We start from the raw sequence: 17,745 nt of genomic DNA on the forward strand, positions 1-17,745 counted from the left end.
GGGGGAATGGGTTCAATGGGTGATGGGGATTAAAGACAGACTGAGACACCCAGGCACCCCAACTTTTTTTAAGTAAATAAAAATGTATGAGGGGCGCCTGGGTGGCTCAGTCGGTTAAGCGTCTGCCTTTCGCTCAGGTCATAATCTCAGGGTCCTGGGATTGAGCCCCACGTCTGGGCTCCCTGCTCAGCAGGGGAGTTTGTTTCTGTCTCTCCCTCTGCCTACCTTGTGCTCTCTCCGTCTCTCTCTCAAATAAATAAATAAAATCTTTAAAAAGAAGTGTATGAAGATGGGGTGTCTGGCTGGCTCAGTCGGTAGAGCTTGGGGTCATGATTTTGAGCCCCACACTGGGTGTAGAGCCTACTTAAAATAAATAAATAAATAAAATCTTAAAAAAATAAAAGTGTATGAGGAGACATGTAACTTACCAAAATCATTTTAGAAGTATAGCCCTGGAAAAGGTATGGAGCCATGGGAAGGTTCTGAACACAAGATTAATGTGATGTTTCAGTATTTTATAAACCACTGCTTGGGACAAGGGTGTAAGCAGGGGAACAGCTGGAGATCATGGAAGCAAACCCAGGTTATATAATGGTTTGGAGCAGAGTGGCTGTAGTGGAAGTAGTGAGTGAGATGTGCTTCAAATTTAAATATACGTTGAGGGCAGAGCCAACAAGATTTGCTAAGTGATCCGATGTACCTTGCGGAAGAAGACAGAAAGGTCAATAATAACTCCAGCTACAGGGTTAGAGTTGATCAATTCACCTGCCTCATCTGTAAACTCATCTCTGAAATGGGTTTGATAGACATTCTTGGACTCAGAGCTGTTGTTGTGGGGTTTAAAGAGCTACAGCACTTCTGAACTATAAAAGGTGTCATGAACCAGACTCCCAACTCAGGATCACAAGGTTCCAAGTTGCATTACTTATTTGCATGGTCTCCTCTATCTTGCTCATAACTGTATCCTGATAAAATACAGTGCCTAGAACATCATGCAATAAATAGTTCTTGAATGAATGACCATAAGGAAATGAGCAAGAAGCATTTTAACTAAATAGAAACGTAGTGAATACCTTACAGATTTTTTTTAAGTTCTAGGTCCTGGGGCGCATGCTTTGTTTGCCTTCTTTATGATTCATGAAAGTTGGTAACTTTGGGGGAAATTGAGTAACGTGAGAAAAAAAAATAACCAAAGGAGAAATGCCGACTTAAGGAGTTGGGTTATCAAAGAAAGAGGTACTGTAATCTAAATCCATTATTTGGGTTCTAATTAGTTCTGTACCCCGTTGAGTCCTAGAGGGGAGAGTTAGCGCCTTCATTTCTGTACTCCTCGTCAGCGACCAGAACACTGCCCGGAAGGAAAGGACGTTCAATAAATACTTGAGGAATGAAAGAACCAGGCAGGAAACTAAGAATATACTTATGAGTTAACGGGCTCGGGGAGGCTGCAGTTCCTCCCCGGGACAGGAGGCGGCGCCAGCGTTACACCAGCCCGGCCGACAGCAGTTCTTGGTCCCTCCGGCAGACCGTCCAACGCTAGGCCCCCGAGGCCCGTGCAGGAGCTAACCAATAGAAAACCGTCTTAGTTGTGGGGTCTGGCAGAGATGCCCAATGAACGTAGCGGGTGTAGGCAAGGGGCGGTGCGACGGGAAGGGGCGGAGGGAAGCGGTTAGAGGTGGGAGTTGGCGTTGCGGGCCGGGCGGGGGCCGCGGAGCTGCGATGCGGACGGGGCCGCGGCGGTGACCGGAGCTGCCGCCCGACATGAACTCGCTGGAGCAGGCGGAAGGTAGAGTGGGCCTCCTGGGTTGCCCGGGCACGTCCCGGGCTTCTCCCGGAAGCCGGCGGGGCTCTGGAAGGGCTGGAGTCGCGGAGACCCCGCCCCGGGGAGAGGAGGCCACGAAGGATGGACTGAAGGGGCTGGGACCGCCGGGGCCGCGGGGGCTGGGCCGAGGGGCGGCCGGACGCTGGTTCTGGCGCGCGTGGTCTCCGCGGGTGCTGGGGGACGTTGCGTCAGCTCTCCCATCCCCCCAGCTCAGACCAGGAGCCCCTCGCCTGGGCTATTTTTGTTTTTTTATTCATTAGGAAGCATTTTGCATTTTGCGCTTTGTGTATGCTAATTCACTTAATTTTATTTTGATGACCCCGGGAGTTGTATCCGTAATTTCTGCTGTGGTTTCTGGTAACGGCCACAGCAAGGGAGTGCCTCTTGAGCTTCTTTTAAAGTTTAAAAGACGCGACCGTTGAATGATAGCCCACCTTGCTCAGTCGGGAGCACCTTGGATGCCGCGTATAGAAGGCCTCCGAGCTTGAGCTCAGAGAGTGCCCCGAAGATCACCTGTAACCCATTCTGTGGGAGGAAAGGGGAGTGTCTTTCCACACCCACCCGTTAGCCGAATCAGAAATCCAGCAATACCAGACGGATAGCGTAGCCATTAATTAAACATAAGGGCTAGAAATCGGAATCGGGTCACTGCGGTCAAATAGACCTGGAAGACTGATGTTAGGAAATACGTTGTTCTAATAGAAAGTTCTTGGTTCCAACAGAATTAAAACTCGACCTGATTTTGATCCTTTTATTTGCAACCCCCAAAATTCTAGCTTTTGGCGCCGGCTGAGGCTGCTGCTGATTTTCCACATACCATTTTACGAAGCTTCTAAAAGTGAACCAGCCAGTTTCCTTATATGTGAAATTGGAATTAAAGAAACCTAATGTTTTTGTCAAGTGCTTAAAGCTGTCATAGTAAACGAAGTAAACAGTGCAGTGATACATGTAAGTTTGTGTGTAAGACCTGAAGCAGTTAGAGAATCTAAAATTTCATCTTAACAGATGCAAACTAGTAAGAGTGGCTAATTGGAAAATTGAAATCTTTTTACCTAGATCTCAAGGCTTTTGAGAGGAGACTTACAGAATATATTCATTGTTTGCAACCTGCCACTGGACGTTGGAGAAGTAAGTTCTTGAATGTTTCTTTAAAGGAAAATAAACTGACAATTGGTACTTTCATCCCTGCCTGGCAATGGTTTGCTTTTGTGTAAAATTTTTTACTAACAAATGCTTTCCTAAACCATAAACTTTCTTTTTGTTTTGACAGTTTTTAAATTTATTTAACTTTGTAAACAACGCATTCTAAAGAAAAAAAAAAATTTAATCTCTGCACCCAGTGTGGGGCTCGAACTTACACCCCTGAGATCAAGAGTCGCAGGCTGTACCGACTGAGGCAGCTAGGCATCCCGACCAAAGAAATCTTTCAGAAAAGGAACTGGCCATGATAAAAGAACAGTATTTCATGTGGATGGATTTTCATTTTTCCATTAAAATACATGCCCTTTTTATTAAATATTACAATGTTGGTAACAAAATAATTTCAGGAGGTTTTTTAAGCAGTTTTACAGTTTGCCTACAAACTATAGAAATAACGTTTTGTCGAGGAAAATCATATTTAACATATACGTGCAAAGGTTTTGAAATTACCCTTGGTCGATTTTAGCAGAGTATGATTGTGTTGCTTTGCAGCCTGTCCTAATAAATTCACATTATAACTGTCTCTTCAAAATGTCATGACTACTACAAAATACGATTTGAGAGAATGGTGGTGATTGCCCCGTGGAAATACTTAGGAAATGCAGATAAATACACAAGTGATGACCTCAGCAAGCAAAATGCTTTGCTAACTTCTGTTGGGACCAGTCTTAGTTTCTTGGATGTGTATTGCTGAAATTTAATTCCTGCCAAGAGGGAGGTATGATGGCACATGTTGAAAACATGTTTTATTTCAAGGTGTAATTCAGTTTGTGGGAGCAGAGAGCCCTGTTGAAGTTAGGAGTCTTTTTCTGTGTCAAGATTTTTCATAATACTTTTATTAGATCTGTCTGCAAAGTTTACTTGTATGCTGTGAGAGTTCTGGTTGGTCAGAATTTACAAGTAATGATATTCTCAGGTTCTTTGGTTTAAGGGAGAGATTACCCCTAAAAACTTACTTCACTGCTACTTGAAAATCTTTTAAGATGTATATGATGCTGTGGTATCTTCTAATACAGTGCATGTACTTTACTTTTTCTGTGATTCATGGTCTCAGTGCTTAAATATAAATGACATCAGCTTGGTTAATGTACTAATCAAAAGTATGGGTATGAGGTCCCTGCCAGTGGGCTTGATTTTGCTTTTGCTTCATTTTTCAAAAGAAAAATCTACGTAGTATCATGTATTTCTTATTGAAGATATAGATTATAAGAAATTGAGTTTAATCTGTTCTGAGCTGAGAACGTAATTTTGATAAAGTTTTACGTTTCTTTGCTCTGTGAATCTTGATCTTTGTGTTTTAAAACTGAAACTATATGTTTCAGTATGAAACGAAGACTATGTTTTAAAACTTTCAGTTTGTTTAGGATCTATTTAGAATTCCTAAAATAATTCTAGCTTAGTGGGGAGAAAAACTTTTCTGAGTTCTACCATCAGTAATTCCCGCCCTGGTCTTCCCTTAAGACTCTGAAGAAAACCTAATACTGATCGGTGTGCTCCGTATTCCTGACACCAGCCGTTGTTTAATTCAAAAGCGTTTAATTCAAAAGCAGGCAGTTGTCTGTGAGGCAAAATCCTCTGGTCAGGATTCTCAGTGCATTCATAAAGGAGTCATTGTTCGGGTTTGTTTACAGTAGAAAATGAGAGGTGTTTTTTGTTTTTTAATTTGAATTTACAAGATCTGCAAAATCACAGAGCACATTGAAAGTTCCTACTGCTTTTAATTTCATTTATTTTGGTAAGGTCTGTCTAAAGTAACAATGGGACAATGTCATCCTCAATTACTAAGGTTCATAGTACTTAAGGGAATTCCTCAAGGTCATACAGCAAATTTCATAGTTCCTCTGTCAAGTGCATTTTCCATTTAATATAGTGCTGTATCCTTAGGCTGTCATTGATTAGGAACTGGTGGTATTAGTATAAATTTATTAACAGCTTATTTCCTTACTAATTTCGTGTTTATCTTTCATCAGTGCTTCTTATAGTGGTATCTGTCTGTACAGCTACTGGTGCCTGGAACTGGTTAATAGATCCCGAGACACAAAAGGTAGAAGTTTTGATTTAAAATCTTTAATGGATTAAATGAGATAACGTAGGAGTGCTTTGTTCATTGTAAAGTATTAATCAAATGCTATCTATTATTACTAGTAGTGATAGTGATCGTTACATTAAACATATGCCTTATATTAATTTGCTAAAGAAAAACTTTGGTTGACCATTGTAGATTAAGTATCTTTTACAGGGAAAAAAGCCTAAGAAATATCCCACTTACACTACTTTTCATTCATTTCTGAACTTCTTATATATCTCTTTGTTTCATATTCACAATTTGTACATAGTTCAGTGTAAAAATTGTCTCTTGTTTGTTCATTTAGTATCATCTGTGCCAGCTTTTAAAAATTATAAAATAACCATTTTCTTCTGTGACTTATCTTTGGTAGTACCTTCTGTCATCCCACAAAACATTTGAAATGATTTTGCAGGAAACATGATAAAAAGGCAAAAAAAATGAATAAATTAATAATAAAGGCATAAAAATTAATAAAAATTAATAAATTAATAATTTAAAAAGTAGAAATTGGGGGGAAAAAAGATTAGACTAGATAGTCAAAAACAGGAAGGAAACCAGGTCACGGACAAGGCCATGTGGGCTATCACACTTGCCAGAACTGGGTTACAAATTAGTCTCTGAGTTACCTAATCAATAAAGTCACAGTTCCATGGTTTTCCTTCCCTGTGAAAAGAACACGTGTATGAGTTTCCATAAGCTAGCAAAGATTTTGTTCTCCACATTTATCTTTAAAAAAAATTTTCTTCCTGAAATTTAATATAGGAAACACTGAGAGATCTCCCATTGGGCACTGTACAAGAACATCCCTATACCAAATGCAATAAAAGATTTCATAATGTTATTTCTCGAAGCATCTTTTTGATCAAATCTGATAGCATGTTTCTCAAAATTCTACTTCTTTCTGCTAACTTGTGCCTTAATTTCCAACAGGGTTTTTTATTAGAGAAGCAGTAGTCTCCAATTTTTCAGTGAAGTTTTTTTGCCTCAGTGCAGCTTTATTTAGGTAATAACGGTGTTGTAATTTTCTCAAATCTCAAACTCACATCCCTTTTTAAACTGTAATTAGGTACACTACTTCCAGTAGCTTTATTTATAACCTATTAGGTTATACAGAAGAAAACCCGAATAGCAAAGCTTTTGTCAGCAGTCCAAATGGCAATTCTGGCAGCTAGGGATTTATTTAGCATGTACTGTCCCTGACTTTGTCCATTGGGGTGGAGATATAAAAGAATAGGAGGTAAGGAAGGTGGGTGATGGAATTTTATGTTAATAGAGGGGTTTTTATGGCAGATAGGAAACTCTCTTGTGTGTTCACTTATAAAAGTCTGATCTTAAGGCTGTGCTTGGTGCTCATTTTCAGGGGAAGAGTAAGGAGGCTGGCAAGATTGAAAAGGTCTGTCTTGGGAAATGAATCTGACTTCTAATTGGGAAAAATATAAGCTGATTTCAGCTAGTTGAGATCTTAATAAAACACAGAATTAAATGTAATTTGAAATAGGCCCAAAACTCTGTAGTTAATATAATTTTCTAAATTAGGTGAGAATGTAACTATTAGCCTAAGGGTTAGCTCTTTATATTTCAGTATTTAATAACCTCAAAGCTGATAGGGGGTTTTTAAACAGCAGTTGTCTCTAGCAGGAGTTGCAGGCTCAAAAGCCAGTCCATGACTATCTGGAAGAATCCAAGGAGAGAATGAATAGAGCAAGCTGGAAAGTACATGAATGCCTGATCTAAAGGGGGACACTGGTATTTAGATGCTGTTGATGATTGCCACGGAGGAAAGAAGGCTGATGTTGACTGATATAATTAAAATTAACATGTAAGACACTATATGTGTTTACATGTGCAGGCCACATGAAATCTAGCTGCCCTGGGTAAATTGTCCTTGAAGGTTTTAAGAAGACGCTCCTCTGGAATATTAACCTTTTTTCAGAATTTCATCCTTCTGGAAGCTTCTTCCCTCCTAATGTTTTCAGCCTCTCGTTTCTTCATTTGACAAATTTATTTAACCAATAGCATGCTAGGCCAGCTACCTGGTGCTTTTTGTAAGTTTAGTTCTTGGTCTTGAAATATGTATGCATCTGTTGGTATAAGAGTGGAGTGTAGATGCCTTTGGCTTAATTCTGTTTCTCCCATTTAGTTCGTAGTCCATTTGATTTCTTTTTCCAGACTCTAAACACATCTTCTTTCCTTGTTCAGTCTATAGTGCTATTCCACAGTAGTCTAGCTTAAGTGCCCACTGTTGTTCAATCCTGGAACCTGGACTCTTGTCTCTACATACTCACATTGTCTTGTTTCCTGCTATCATCTGATTATGCCCAGACATGAAATTAGCTCTTTGTTTCTCCTAAACACTCATTCTTTTTTCTTTTCTTTTTTTTTTTTAAGATTTATTTCTTTATTAGAGAAAGTGAGCACGACCAGGGGTGGGGGAGGGGGCAGAAGGAGAGGAAGAGAGAGAATCTCAAACAGACTCCCAGCTGAGTGCAACACGAGACTTGATCTCACAACCCTGAGAATATGACCTGAGCTGAAACTAAGACTCGGACGCTCAGCTGACTGAGCCACCCAGGCGCTCTCCCCCCTCTTTTTTTTTTTTTTTTTAACTTTTATCTAAATCTTTATACCCCATGTGGGGTTCAAACTCAAAACCCCAAGATCAAGACTCACACGCTCTTCTGACTGAGCCAGCCAGGTGCCCCTAAACTCTTGTTCTTTATAGGTAGCTACTAATCATCTTTTCCTGCTTGAGTGTCCTCTGGCCATTTATAAATCTCAGTAGCTTCAAAACCCAACTTTTTTTGCTTCCATGGGGGGGCGGCGGTATGATACTGGAGCTGCGTCTTAATGAGACCACGTAGAAGAGGAGAGTAGGAATGCGGTAGCGTGTGTGCGGGTGCAGCAGGAGCTGGCTAGACTGGGACCAGGCTATGAATGGCAGAGTCTACCCCACTCTTACAAGGAAGCTTTTTAACAGGGAAAGTAACTAGATCACTTTTGACTTGTGTTCTCATTGACTTCCGATCAAGACCTTATCTTCACTCATTCAGCAGTATTGATTGAGCACCTCTGTTTGCCAAGCACTATTTCAGATACCAAGTGAACAGTATGCACAAGACAGTATCTCTACTCTTGTGGAACTTACAGTCTTGTGCTTTTATGTATGTACGTATGTAATTTTTACGCCCAATTTGGGGCTTGAACTCACAACCCTGAGATCAAGAGACATGCTGTACCAACTGAGCCAGTCAGGCGCCCCCAATCTTGTGCTTTTTAAATTGCTTCTTAGCAGGAAGGGTTCATTAAAAATTTTGGTAGGATGGTTTTTGATTATCAGAATGAATTTTTAATGGTTCAGGTCTTTGGAATGAATGGAGGGAATATTGCTATATTGCTACATTAAAGATATGAAAGATACATTTATTTTTATGCCACAGTAAAACAAAAATAGTTATTTTAAATCCTTCAAATTCTCATATTTCAGATTATTAAAATGTTAACGTATATTTATGCGTAAGTGGGGAGGTTAGAATTAGTATTGTCCTGAGATTCTGAACATTTTTATATTTCGAACTCTTCTTTTCCAGGTGTCCTTCTTCACATCGTTATGGAATCACCCATTTTTCACCATTAGCTGTATCACTCTAATAGGCTTGTTCTTTGCTGGAATACACAAGAGGGTCGTTGCACCATCAATGTATCCTTTACCAGAATTGACTTTTATTCTCTGAATGAAATTAAAGCACCTTCTTTATCATCTAGGTGTTGTTTTAAAAGCTTATTCTCATATAAATTTTCCTTTGACCACACTTTTTCAGTATAGCTGCTCGATGTCGAACTGTATTAGCAGAATATAATATGTCTTGTGATGATGTAAGTATTGTTTACGTAAGAAAATTATAAATGTGCGTGAAAGGATTGAAATGCTTTGACTTAAATCAGATATTAATAAATTGTCTGCATGGGGCACCTGGGGGGCTCAGTCAGTTAAGCGTCTGCCTTTGGCTCAGGTCATGATCCCGGAGTTCTGGGATCAAGCACATCGGGCTCCCTGCTCAGCGGGGAGTCTGCTGCTCCCTCTGCCCCTCACTCTGCTTGTGCTCGCTCTTCCTTAAGTAAATAAAAGTCTTAAAAAAATATTGTCTACATGGATTAATAGTGGAAATATTCCTTATAGTATTGATCCTAAGACCCATGTTTACATCTCAGAAATTAAGGTGCATCTAATAATCTGTAGTAGTGTACAGTTCAACTGGGAGAGTTGACAGTATCATCTTTTTTTTTTTTTTTTTTAATAAGCTCTATGGTAATGTGGTGTTGAACTTATGACCCTGAGATAAAGAGTCACATGCTCTACCACTGAGCCAGCCAGGTGCCCCCAGTTTAATCTTTCTTAAGGACATAAAGTCATGATGTGTTTTATGATTGAAGCCGTGTTAGATTTAATATACAGTGGGGTCATTATTGGCCAAAAATGGCTTATTGGGTGTAAAACAGTTAAACTATTATATATCTAATGATATTCTGTATGTGGGATTTTTTTTTTTTTTTTTTTACTATTTATTTATTTTAGAGAGAACACAAGCAGAGGGGGGAGTGGGCAGAGGGAGAAGCAGATTCTCGGCTAAGCAGAGAGCCTCATGCAGGACTTGATCCCAGGACCCGGGCATCATGACTTGAGCTGAAGGCAGACGCTTAACTGACTGAGCCACCCAGGGCCCTGTATGTAGGATTTTAAATTAGATCTCAAGTTAGTTGACAGACTGTGAACATATAAACCGACTGTATTTTTGAAAATTAATTATGTATTGATGTAAAGTATGACACAGATTTAATTTGCTTATTTTATTTATAAAGGTATTTTTACTCTCAAGTTAAAAATACTATTAAATAATATTTGCCCAGTATAGAAAATTAAAATAAAGAGCAAAAAAAAAAAAAAAAGATATTAAGCCAGGAAAGCCCCTAGATCAGTGAAGAGAATAAAGACAAGCACCTCGATTTTTTAAAAATTAGAGGATAAGAATAGTATTTCAAGTCAAAAGGGAAGAAATGGGCTAGTCGTGTTGAGACAATTGGCTTTTCATTTGGAAAAAGAATGAATTTAGATCTCCGCTTTGCATCAGTTAAAAAGACTAAATTCCAGATAAAGTCTTAAATATATTTAAAAAGGCATACCCATTCCATAATAAAAGCATTAGAAGAAAATACACGTGAATGTTTTTTGTTTTTTTTTAAGATTTATTAATTAGAATAATAAGTAATAAATAATAAAACACACACACACGAGGTGGGGGAAGGGTAGAGGGAGAGAGAAACCCAAGCGGACTCGCTGCTCAGTGTGGAGCCCATCATAGGGCTCCAGATCATGACTTGAGCCGAAATCAAGAGTCGGATGTTTAACTCACTGTGCCACCCAGATGCCCCAGAGAGGAATATCTTTATGACCTTGTGTAGAAAAACTCCTTTTTAAGACCCAAAACAAAAATGCCATCATGGAAGAGGTTGGATACCTTTAATTGCACTAACATTTGAAAATTTTATACAGCAAAAGGCAAGAAAATGAGCAGTGATAAGAAGAAAGTATTTGTGGGGCACCTGGCTGGCTTGGTAAGAAGAGCATATGACTCTTGATCTTGGGTTGTGAGTTTGAGCCCCATGTTGGGTGTAGAGGTTACTGAAAAAAGTAAAAAGAAGAAGAAAGTATTTGTAAGATATCTAATAGAGGGTAGAATACAAAATATTTAAATACCTATTAAAAATCAATTAAAAAAGGTAAATAGTACATTTGAAATGTGAGAAAAGTTAAGTCATATCACAGAAGTGGGAGTACCAATAGCCTCATTTGTAATTGGGGAAATGCACAGTAAAACTGAGTTTTCTTTTTCTTTTTTTTTTTTTTAGATTTTATTTATTTATTTGCAAGAGAGAGAGAGAGATAGCAAGAGAGCGTGAGCTGGGAGGAAAGGGAGAAGCAGACTCCCTGCTGACCAGGGGAGCTTGACCCCGGGAGCCTGGGATTATGACCTGAGCGCAAATGCTTAACCGACCGAGCCACTCAGGCGCCCCTAAAACTGAGTTTTCATTTGTCCTACCTACCTGTCGCATTGGCAGAAATGAAAAGTCCGGTGTTGTGAAGTAGACGCAGCCGTGCGCTGCTCGTTGAGAATGTACGCTGGGATAGCCATGTTGGAGGGCAGTTTTCATCAGTCTTATAAAATGTAAAATTGGCCTGCCTCATGACCTAACCATTCTACTTCTCTCCGTCTACCCTCGGTGGGGACCATGACATGCACACAAGGAGGCAGGTACGAGGTCGTTCATTGCAACATCCTTTGCAGTAGGGAAAAAATGGAAACCAGTTTTGTGTTTCTCAACAAGCGGAATGGTAAGATAGGCTGTGGTACAGCCACCTCATAGGAAACCATGAGAAGGTCTGTAAATGTGAACATAGAGGGATCTCTGAGGCATCATGTTAGGTGCAAGAAGTAAATTACCAAACAATACACTCAGTTTGGTATCTTTTTTTTTTTTTTTAAGTTTTTTCCCCTCTAGTTTTTTTCTCTTTAGTTCCAGTATTGGTAATATACAATGTTCTGTTAGTTTCAGGTATACCATGTAGTGATTCAGCACTTCCATACCTCACCCTGTGCTCATCATGACAAGTGTACCCCTTAATCCCTATCACCTATTTCACCTCCCTCCTCCACCTCCCCTCTGGTAACCATCAGTTTGTTCTCCATAATTAAGAGTCTTTCTTTTTTTTTAATTTTTTTTTTAAAGATTTTATTCATTTGAGAGAGAGAGACAGCGAGAGAGGGAACACAAGCAAGGGGAGTGGGAGAGGAAGAAGCAGGCTCCCAGCGGAAGAGCCTGACATGGGGCTTGATCCCAGAACTCCGGGATCACGCCCTGAGCCGCAGGCAGATGCTTAACAACTGAGCCACCCAGGCGCCCCTAAGAGTCTGTTTCTTAATTTGTCTTTTTTTTTTCCCCTTTGGTCGTTTTTGTTTTTTCTTAAATTGCACATATGAGTGAAATTATACGGTATTTGTCTTTCTCTGTTTCATTTAGCATTATACTGTCTAGCTGCATCTATGTAGTTCATTCTATTTTGTGGCTAAATAATATTCCAGCGTGTGTGTGTGTGTGTGTGTGTGTGTCTGTGTATCACATCATCTTTATCCATAAAAAAGTTTTAATTATTACAATTTCCACACAAAAACTGAAGAGTATAATGAACTGTGTACCCATTGGTCAGTGTCAACAATGGCTCACGGCCGTTCTTATTTCATGTGTACCCCTGTCCACCTTCCTCCATCAGATTACTTTGAAACAAGTCCTAAGTGGTATGTTTTACCTTCAAATATTTTAGCACATTAGAAACACCAGCTATTTTTTTAAGATTTATTTATTTATTTTAGAGAGAGAATGGGGAGGAGGGCCAGAGAGGGAGAGAGAATCTCAAGCAGACTCCCTGCTGGGCACAGAGCTTGACACGGCTTGATGTCACGACCCCAAGATCATGATCCGAGCCAAAACCAAGAGTTGGACACTCAGCCGACTGATCCAAATGGCTCAGAAACATCAGATTTTTTTTTAATTTATATATGTGAATGTAAATCCGTAGAACACAATCTGGAAGAATTCATGCTAACACTGGTTTCTTCTGTAAGAGGGCTAGAATTTGAGATAGATGGAAAGAAGGATTTTAGCTTACCTATACTTGAAAAAAATTTAAATTATTTGCTCATTTTTTCAGTAATCCTATACCCAACATAGGGCTTAAAGTCACAACCCCGAGGTGAAGAGTCATGCTTCACCAACTGAGCCAGCCAGGCACCCCGTATTTGATTTTTTAATAATGAGATTAATGTCTTATTCATGTATTTTAAAATAGATTAAAACCAATAGTGGTCTGTTCATACCGTGGAATACTATATATTTTATATCATAATAACAATATAAGATGGTACAAACTACTGGAACATAGTAACATGGATGAATCTCAGAAACACATCGAGTGAAAGAAGTAGATGCAAAAGAACACGTACTCTATGATTCCATTCGTTTAAAAACCAGATGGGGCACCTGGGTGGCTCAGTTGGTTAAGCTTCTGCCTTCAGCTCGGGTCACGATCCCGGAGTCTTGGGATCGAGTCCTGCATTGGGCTGCCTGCTCAGCAAGGAGTCTGCTTCTCCCTCTCACTCACCCTGTGTGCACTCTCTCCATGTCTCTCTCTCTCTCAAATGAATAAATAAAATCTTTGAAAAAAATAAAGACCAGAGACAGGCAGAATTTATGGGAAGTGGTTATATCTATGTAAGGAGTGGGGCTGCCATTGTCCAGAAAGGCGCGTGGAGGAACTTTGTGGGTGGTGGTGATGTTCTGTAGCCTGATGTGGGTGGTTGCTATGTGGGCGTGTGTGTGTGTGAAGATTTTTAGTTAGTACACGAGCAGGGGGAGGCGAATCTCAAGCCGACTTCACACACAGCCCAAGGTGGGGCTCAATCTCATGACCCTGAGATTATGACCTGAGCCAAAATCAAGAATTGGACACATGACCAGCCGAGCCACCCAGGCAGTGGACGTATGTATTTGTTAAAACTCATAAAACTGTACACAAGGTTTGGGCATTTTACTGTATATAAATTATACCTCAATAACACTGAAAAAAATAGCATTAACGTTCTACCAACATATCAAGGAATTACAAAAAATTAAATGCCTAAAAACGAAGTTAAAGTGAGAATCTTATGATCAAAATTTTGACAGAACTTTTGACCCAAGAATAACAGTAACAAAATATTAATGAAACCATTTAGAGTCTCACCAGCCAAAGATGTCTTATATTATCTTGCACATACTCATTTACTTCTTAGAAAAGATTCTAAGGAGTTTTCAAACGTGCTTCTTTGACCCAACACTAGGCTTTTAAGAGCCACCATTTATTGGACATGAACCGCGTGTAAGGTCTTGGGCTTTTTACCTGTACTGTCTCAATTAAGGTCTGTGTTGGGGGCACAGTCGGTTGGGTGTCCGAATCTTGATTTTAGCTCAGGTCTTGATCTCAGGTTCATGAGTTCAGGCCCCATGTCGGAGTCCCGTTTAAAAGGGGGGGGAGGACTTCTGTTTTGTCTAATTATACATTGTTCCATTTTATGGATGCATCATGATACAATGCCCTGTTGGTCATATAGTTGTTTCCAGTTTCCATGCTACGTATGTCGTATATTCTCCACCAGAACTTAAACTCCAGGAGGGCAAGGGAGTGTGTCTAGTTCTTTCTTGGATCCCTAGCATCTCCTGCAAGCCTTAGCCCATAGCAGGCACTCAGTAAATGTTGAATGGAAGAATTCGTAACATTTTTTAAAAAGATTTACATATTTATTCGAGAGAGAGTATGCACAGGAGAGCATGAGTGGGGTAGTGGCAGAGGGAGAGAATCTTCAAGCAGACTCCCTGCTGAGCAGAGAGCCCTATGCAGGGTTGGATCCTATGACCATGAGATCATGACCTGAGCCGAAACCGAGACTTGATCACTTAACCAACTAAGCCATCCAGGTGCCCGAATTAGTAACATTTTTATGCACTCCCATCCAGTTTCCTTCAGATAAACTTCCAGAAGTAGAATTATTTGAATTATTTGAATTCCGTGGCATGTACCCTTTCTTTGGATAAATTAAGACGGTTGGTTCAGGGTGCCTGGCTGGATCAGTCAGTGGAGCATCCAGCTCTTGATCTCGGGGACGTGAGTTCAAGCCCCACACTGGGCATAGAGCTTACTTACTGATTTGTTTTTAAAGATTTATTTATTTATTGACAGAGAGCGAGCATACAAGCGGGGGAGCGGCAGGCAGAGGGGGAGAGAGAAGCAGGCTCCCCGTAGAGCAGGGAGCCTGACACAGGGCTCCATCCCAGGACCCTGGGATCATGACCCAGGCCAAAGGCAGATGCTTAACTGACTGAGCCACCCCAGGTTCCCCTAGAGCTTACTTTATTTATTTTAAAGATTATTTATTTGTCAGAGATAGAGTGCACAAGAAGAGGGAGTGGCAGGTAGAGGGAGAAGCAGGCTCCCGCTGTGCAAGGAGCCCGTTGTGGGACTTGATCCCAGGCCCCTGGGATCATGACCTGAGCAGAAGGCAGACACTTAACCTACTAAGCCACCCAGGCGTCCCTAGAACTTACTTTAAAAAAAATAAAAGACAATTGGCCTTACCAGAAGAGTTTTATCCATTTACACTAACATCAGCAGGGTATAAGTGTCTAGTTCTCAAACATTGGTTTACATTTTCACCTGAAAGTAAAAATCTAATGTTGGCAAAGGAAAAATGTTTTTGCTCAAATACATTTCTTTATGTTTTATAAACTTCATTTAACAAGGAGCATGAATTTATACATGTTGGGATTTCATTCATAGGATTGATTGGCAGATTTTTAGGTAGCCAGTGCTCAGAGAGTTCATCAGATAGATTGTTCTAAAGTAATGAAGACTTCAGGGGAGGCTGGGTGGCTGAGTCAATTAAGCATCTGCCTTTGGCTTGGGTCATGATCCCGGGGTCCTGGGATCGAGTCCTGCATCAGGCTCACTGCTCCATGGGGAGTCTGCTTCTCCCTCTCCTGTTGCTGCTCTCTCTCTTTTTGTCAAATACGTAAATAAAATCTTTAAAAAAAAAAAATAGTAATGAAGATTTTAGAAAGCTCCACACAAAAATTTGAAAACATAAGTATTAATTGCTCAGTCTTTACTTCATATAGAGTGGTGTTCTGGTACCCTTCAAATGCTCTTCAAGGTTTACGGGTAAGTGGTGATATTTTTCATGGAAGTGTGTATTGAAAAACTTTTTTTTTCCCTCCTATTTTTCCAGACAGGAAAACTCATTTTAAAACCTAGGCCTCATGTTCAGTGACAATCTGCACTCATTGTTACGGGACCTAAAACAGCTTTTCTTCAAAGAAGTGATACAGCAAAAAGCCATAAAGGATTCCTTCTACAGTCGGATAAGTGAAGGTCATAGCAACAGCTGACAAGAAGTGTGCAGTATTTCCCCGGACGATCTCGATGACGACGGCTCGCCGCCTCCGTGCTTGGTACCTTTGATTGTCTTGTTACAGTATTAGTGTCACTTTAGTACTTCAGACCCTGCAGAGACTTCTGCAGATGAAGTATGTCTGTATGTTACTAAGTTAAACTTAGAAACGGAACCTCATCCAGTTTTTATAATGTATTTTTGCAAACTACTGTAAATAGCAAATCAATGCCAGTGTCAAAGAGGGAAGCGTCCTGTGGACTTCGTTCTCCTGCATCAGTATCGTAGGACCATCTGTTTGCCGTCCCTACGGCTCTTCACACCCAGCTGTGGAGCGTAGCCGTGCCTTTCATTCTGCACCCCTCTGTTTTAATCATAATGCAAGAGAAACACCGGATTGAGCGTAAACTGAGGAAGACTCATCTCCATTATGTTGTGAGAAGTTACAGATGTTCTGAGAAACCATTTTTGTTAAACCAGATAGTGAACTTCAGCCACTCTTATGGTAACCATTTCCACTTTGTTGTTTTCCTTCAATGCTAAATATACTTGATATTTTTTTAATAATTCTAAGAACACTCCAAAGGCTTCTGAATATACAAGTTTAGTTATAAATTATGTACTGTCTGGGAATTTGATAGTCCTCGTTTTAGATCATTGGATCTTAATGCCGTGGTGGGCGTGCTGTTACCCTGGTGTTGCACGGGTGTAACTGATCAGTCGCTCCATCACAGGGGTGACTTGGGAGCAGCGCCCCAAACTAGAGTCTGCAATTCTCACTGTTCCGAGAGTGTTAATGACATACTGTGTATGCATTTTAGCCACCTGTACTATAATTGCCCTTAATCTTAAACTATTGGGATTGCTGTAAATATTTTAAAGAACTGGAGGTGCCTTTTACCTGTTTATTAGAAGATTTTGAAAAGGTTTAAATTATTTCACAAGCAGTCTTTTAAATTCTACTTAACATAAAGCTGAAAATTCACTCACAGGACAAAAACTTTTTAACAAGGCTACCATTTAACTTAACTGTGTTCATCTTGGCTTTCACGTGTATAAGATTTTATTCTTGAAACTGCAGCAATAAGACCCTCTGCTCCTACCAAGTCATCAGAGGGTATTCTATATATTCGGCACTGTTTAATTTTCTGTAAATTTTGTAGGTAAATATGTGCATAAAAATAAATACTTTATATATAATTAGTGATTGGGCTTTTTTCCTTGATTCATGGAAAGTCTGTAACGCTTAAAAATGTTAAAAACAGACCACATGTGTCAGATACAGGCTAGTTCCTTACTTTAACTCTGTCTGATAGAGCAAGTTTCAAGTAGCAATTGTAGATACCCAGTTTATGAAGCTGTGATTGCCTTTAATATGTCTTACTCATCATTGTGTAATGACATCAGAAACTGCAGGTTTCCTCGATTGTGCTTTACAAATGTGGATTGACTGTTTCCTCTAAGAATATAAAGCAGAAGAAGGATTGTATAAATCCTTAATCCTTTTTGGAATAATCAACTACTTTGAATAATGAAAACCTTGAATCTTCTCTCCTAGAAAAATACACCTGTGTGTATACATATACTTTGCATGCTTTCAAGGATTTCTTTCTTTTTTTTTT

The 17,745-nt window shown here is 39.9% G+C and overlaps 1 protein-coding gene across 6 annotated transcripts; it reads left to right on the forward strand.

Moving 5' to 3' along the window:
- The first annotated feature begins 1,650 nt into the window (after window positions 1-1,650).
- On the forward strand, window positions 1,651-17,323 carry CNEP1R1 (CTD nuclear envelope phosphatase 1 regulatory subunit 1). Of its 6 annotated transcripts, none has more exons than XR_005835583.1 (6): window positions 1,651-1,786; window positions 2,879-2,950; window positions 4,993-5,066; window positions 8,678-8,787; window positions 8,914-9,032; window positions 9,782-10,397. XR_005835583.1 is itself a non-coding variant. In XM_040633277.1 (6 exons), exons 1-6 carry the CDS (start codon window positions 1,762-1,764, stop codon window positions 16,001-16,003), a joined length of 378 nt encoding a protein of 125 aa, XP_040489211.1. In that variant the 5' UTR covers window positions 1,651-1,761; the 3' UTR covers window positions 16,004-17,323. The 6 variants fall into 6 exon arrangements, 4 of the variants coding, with proteins under 4 accessions (XP_040489211.1, XP_040489214.1, XP_040489212.1 ...); XR_005835584.1 differs by having other exon boundaries at window positions 8,914-9,027; window positions 9,790-10,397; XM_040633277.1 differs by lacking the exon at window positions 9,782-10,397 and adding an exon at window positions 15,962-17,323 and having other exon boundaries at window positions 8,909-8,963.
- The last annotated feature ends 422 nt before the right edge of the window (window positions 17,324-17,745 follow it).

This window comes from Ursus maritimus, unplaced genomic scaffold (genome assembly GCF_017311325.1).
Source record: "Ursus maritimus isolate PB19 unplaced genomic scaffold, ASM1731132v1 scaffold_19, whole genome shotgun sequence".
Classification (NCBI taxonomy): Eukaryota; Metazoa; Chordata; class Mammalia; order Carnivora; family Ursidae; genus Ursus; species Ursus maritimus.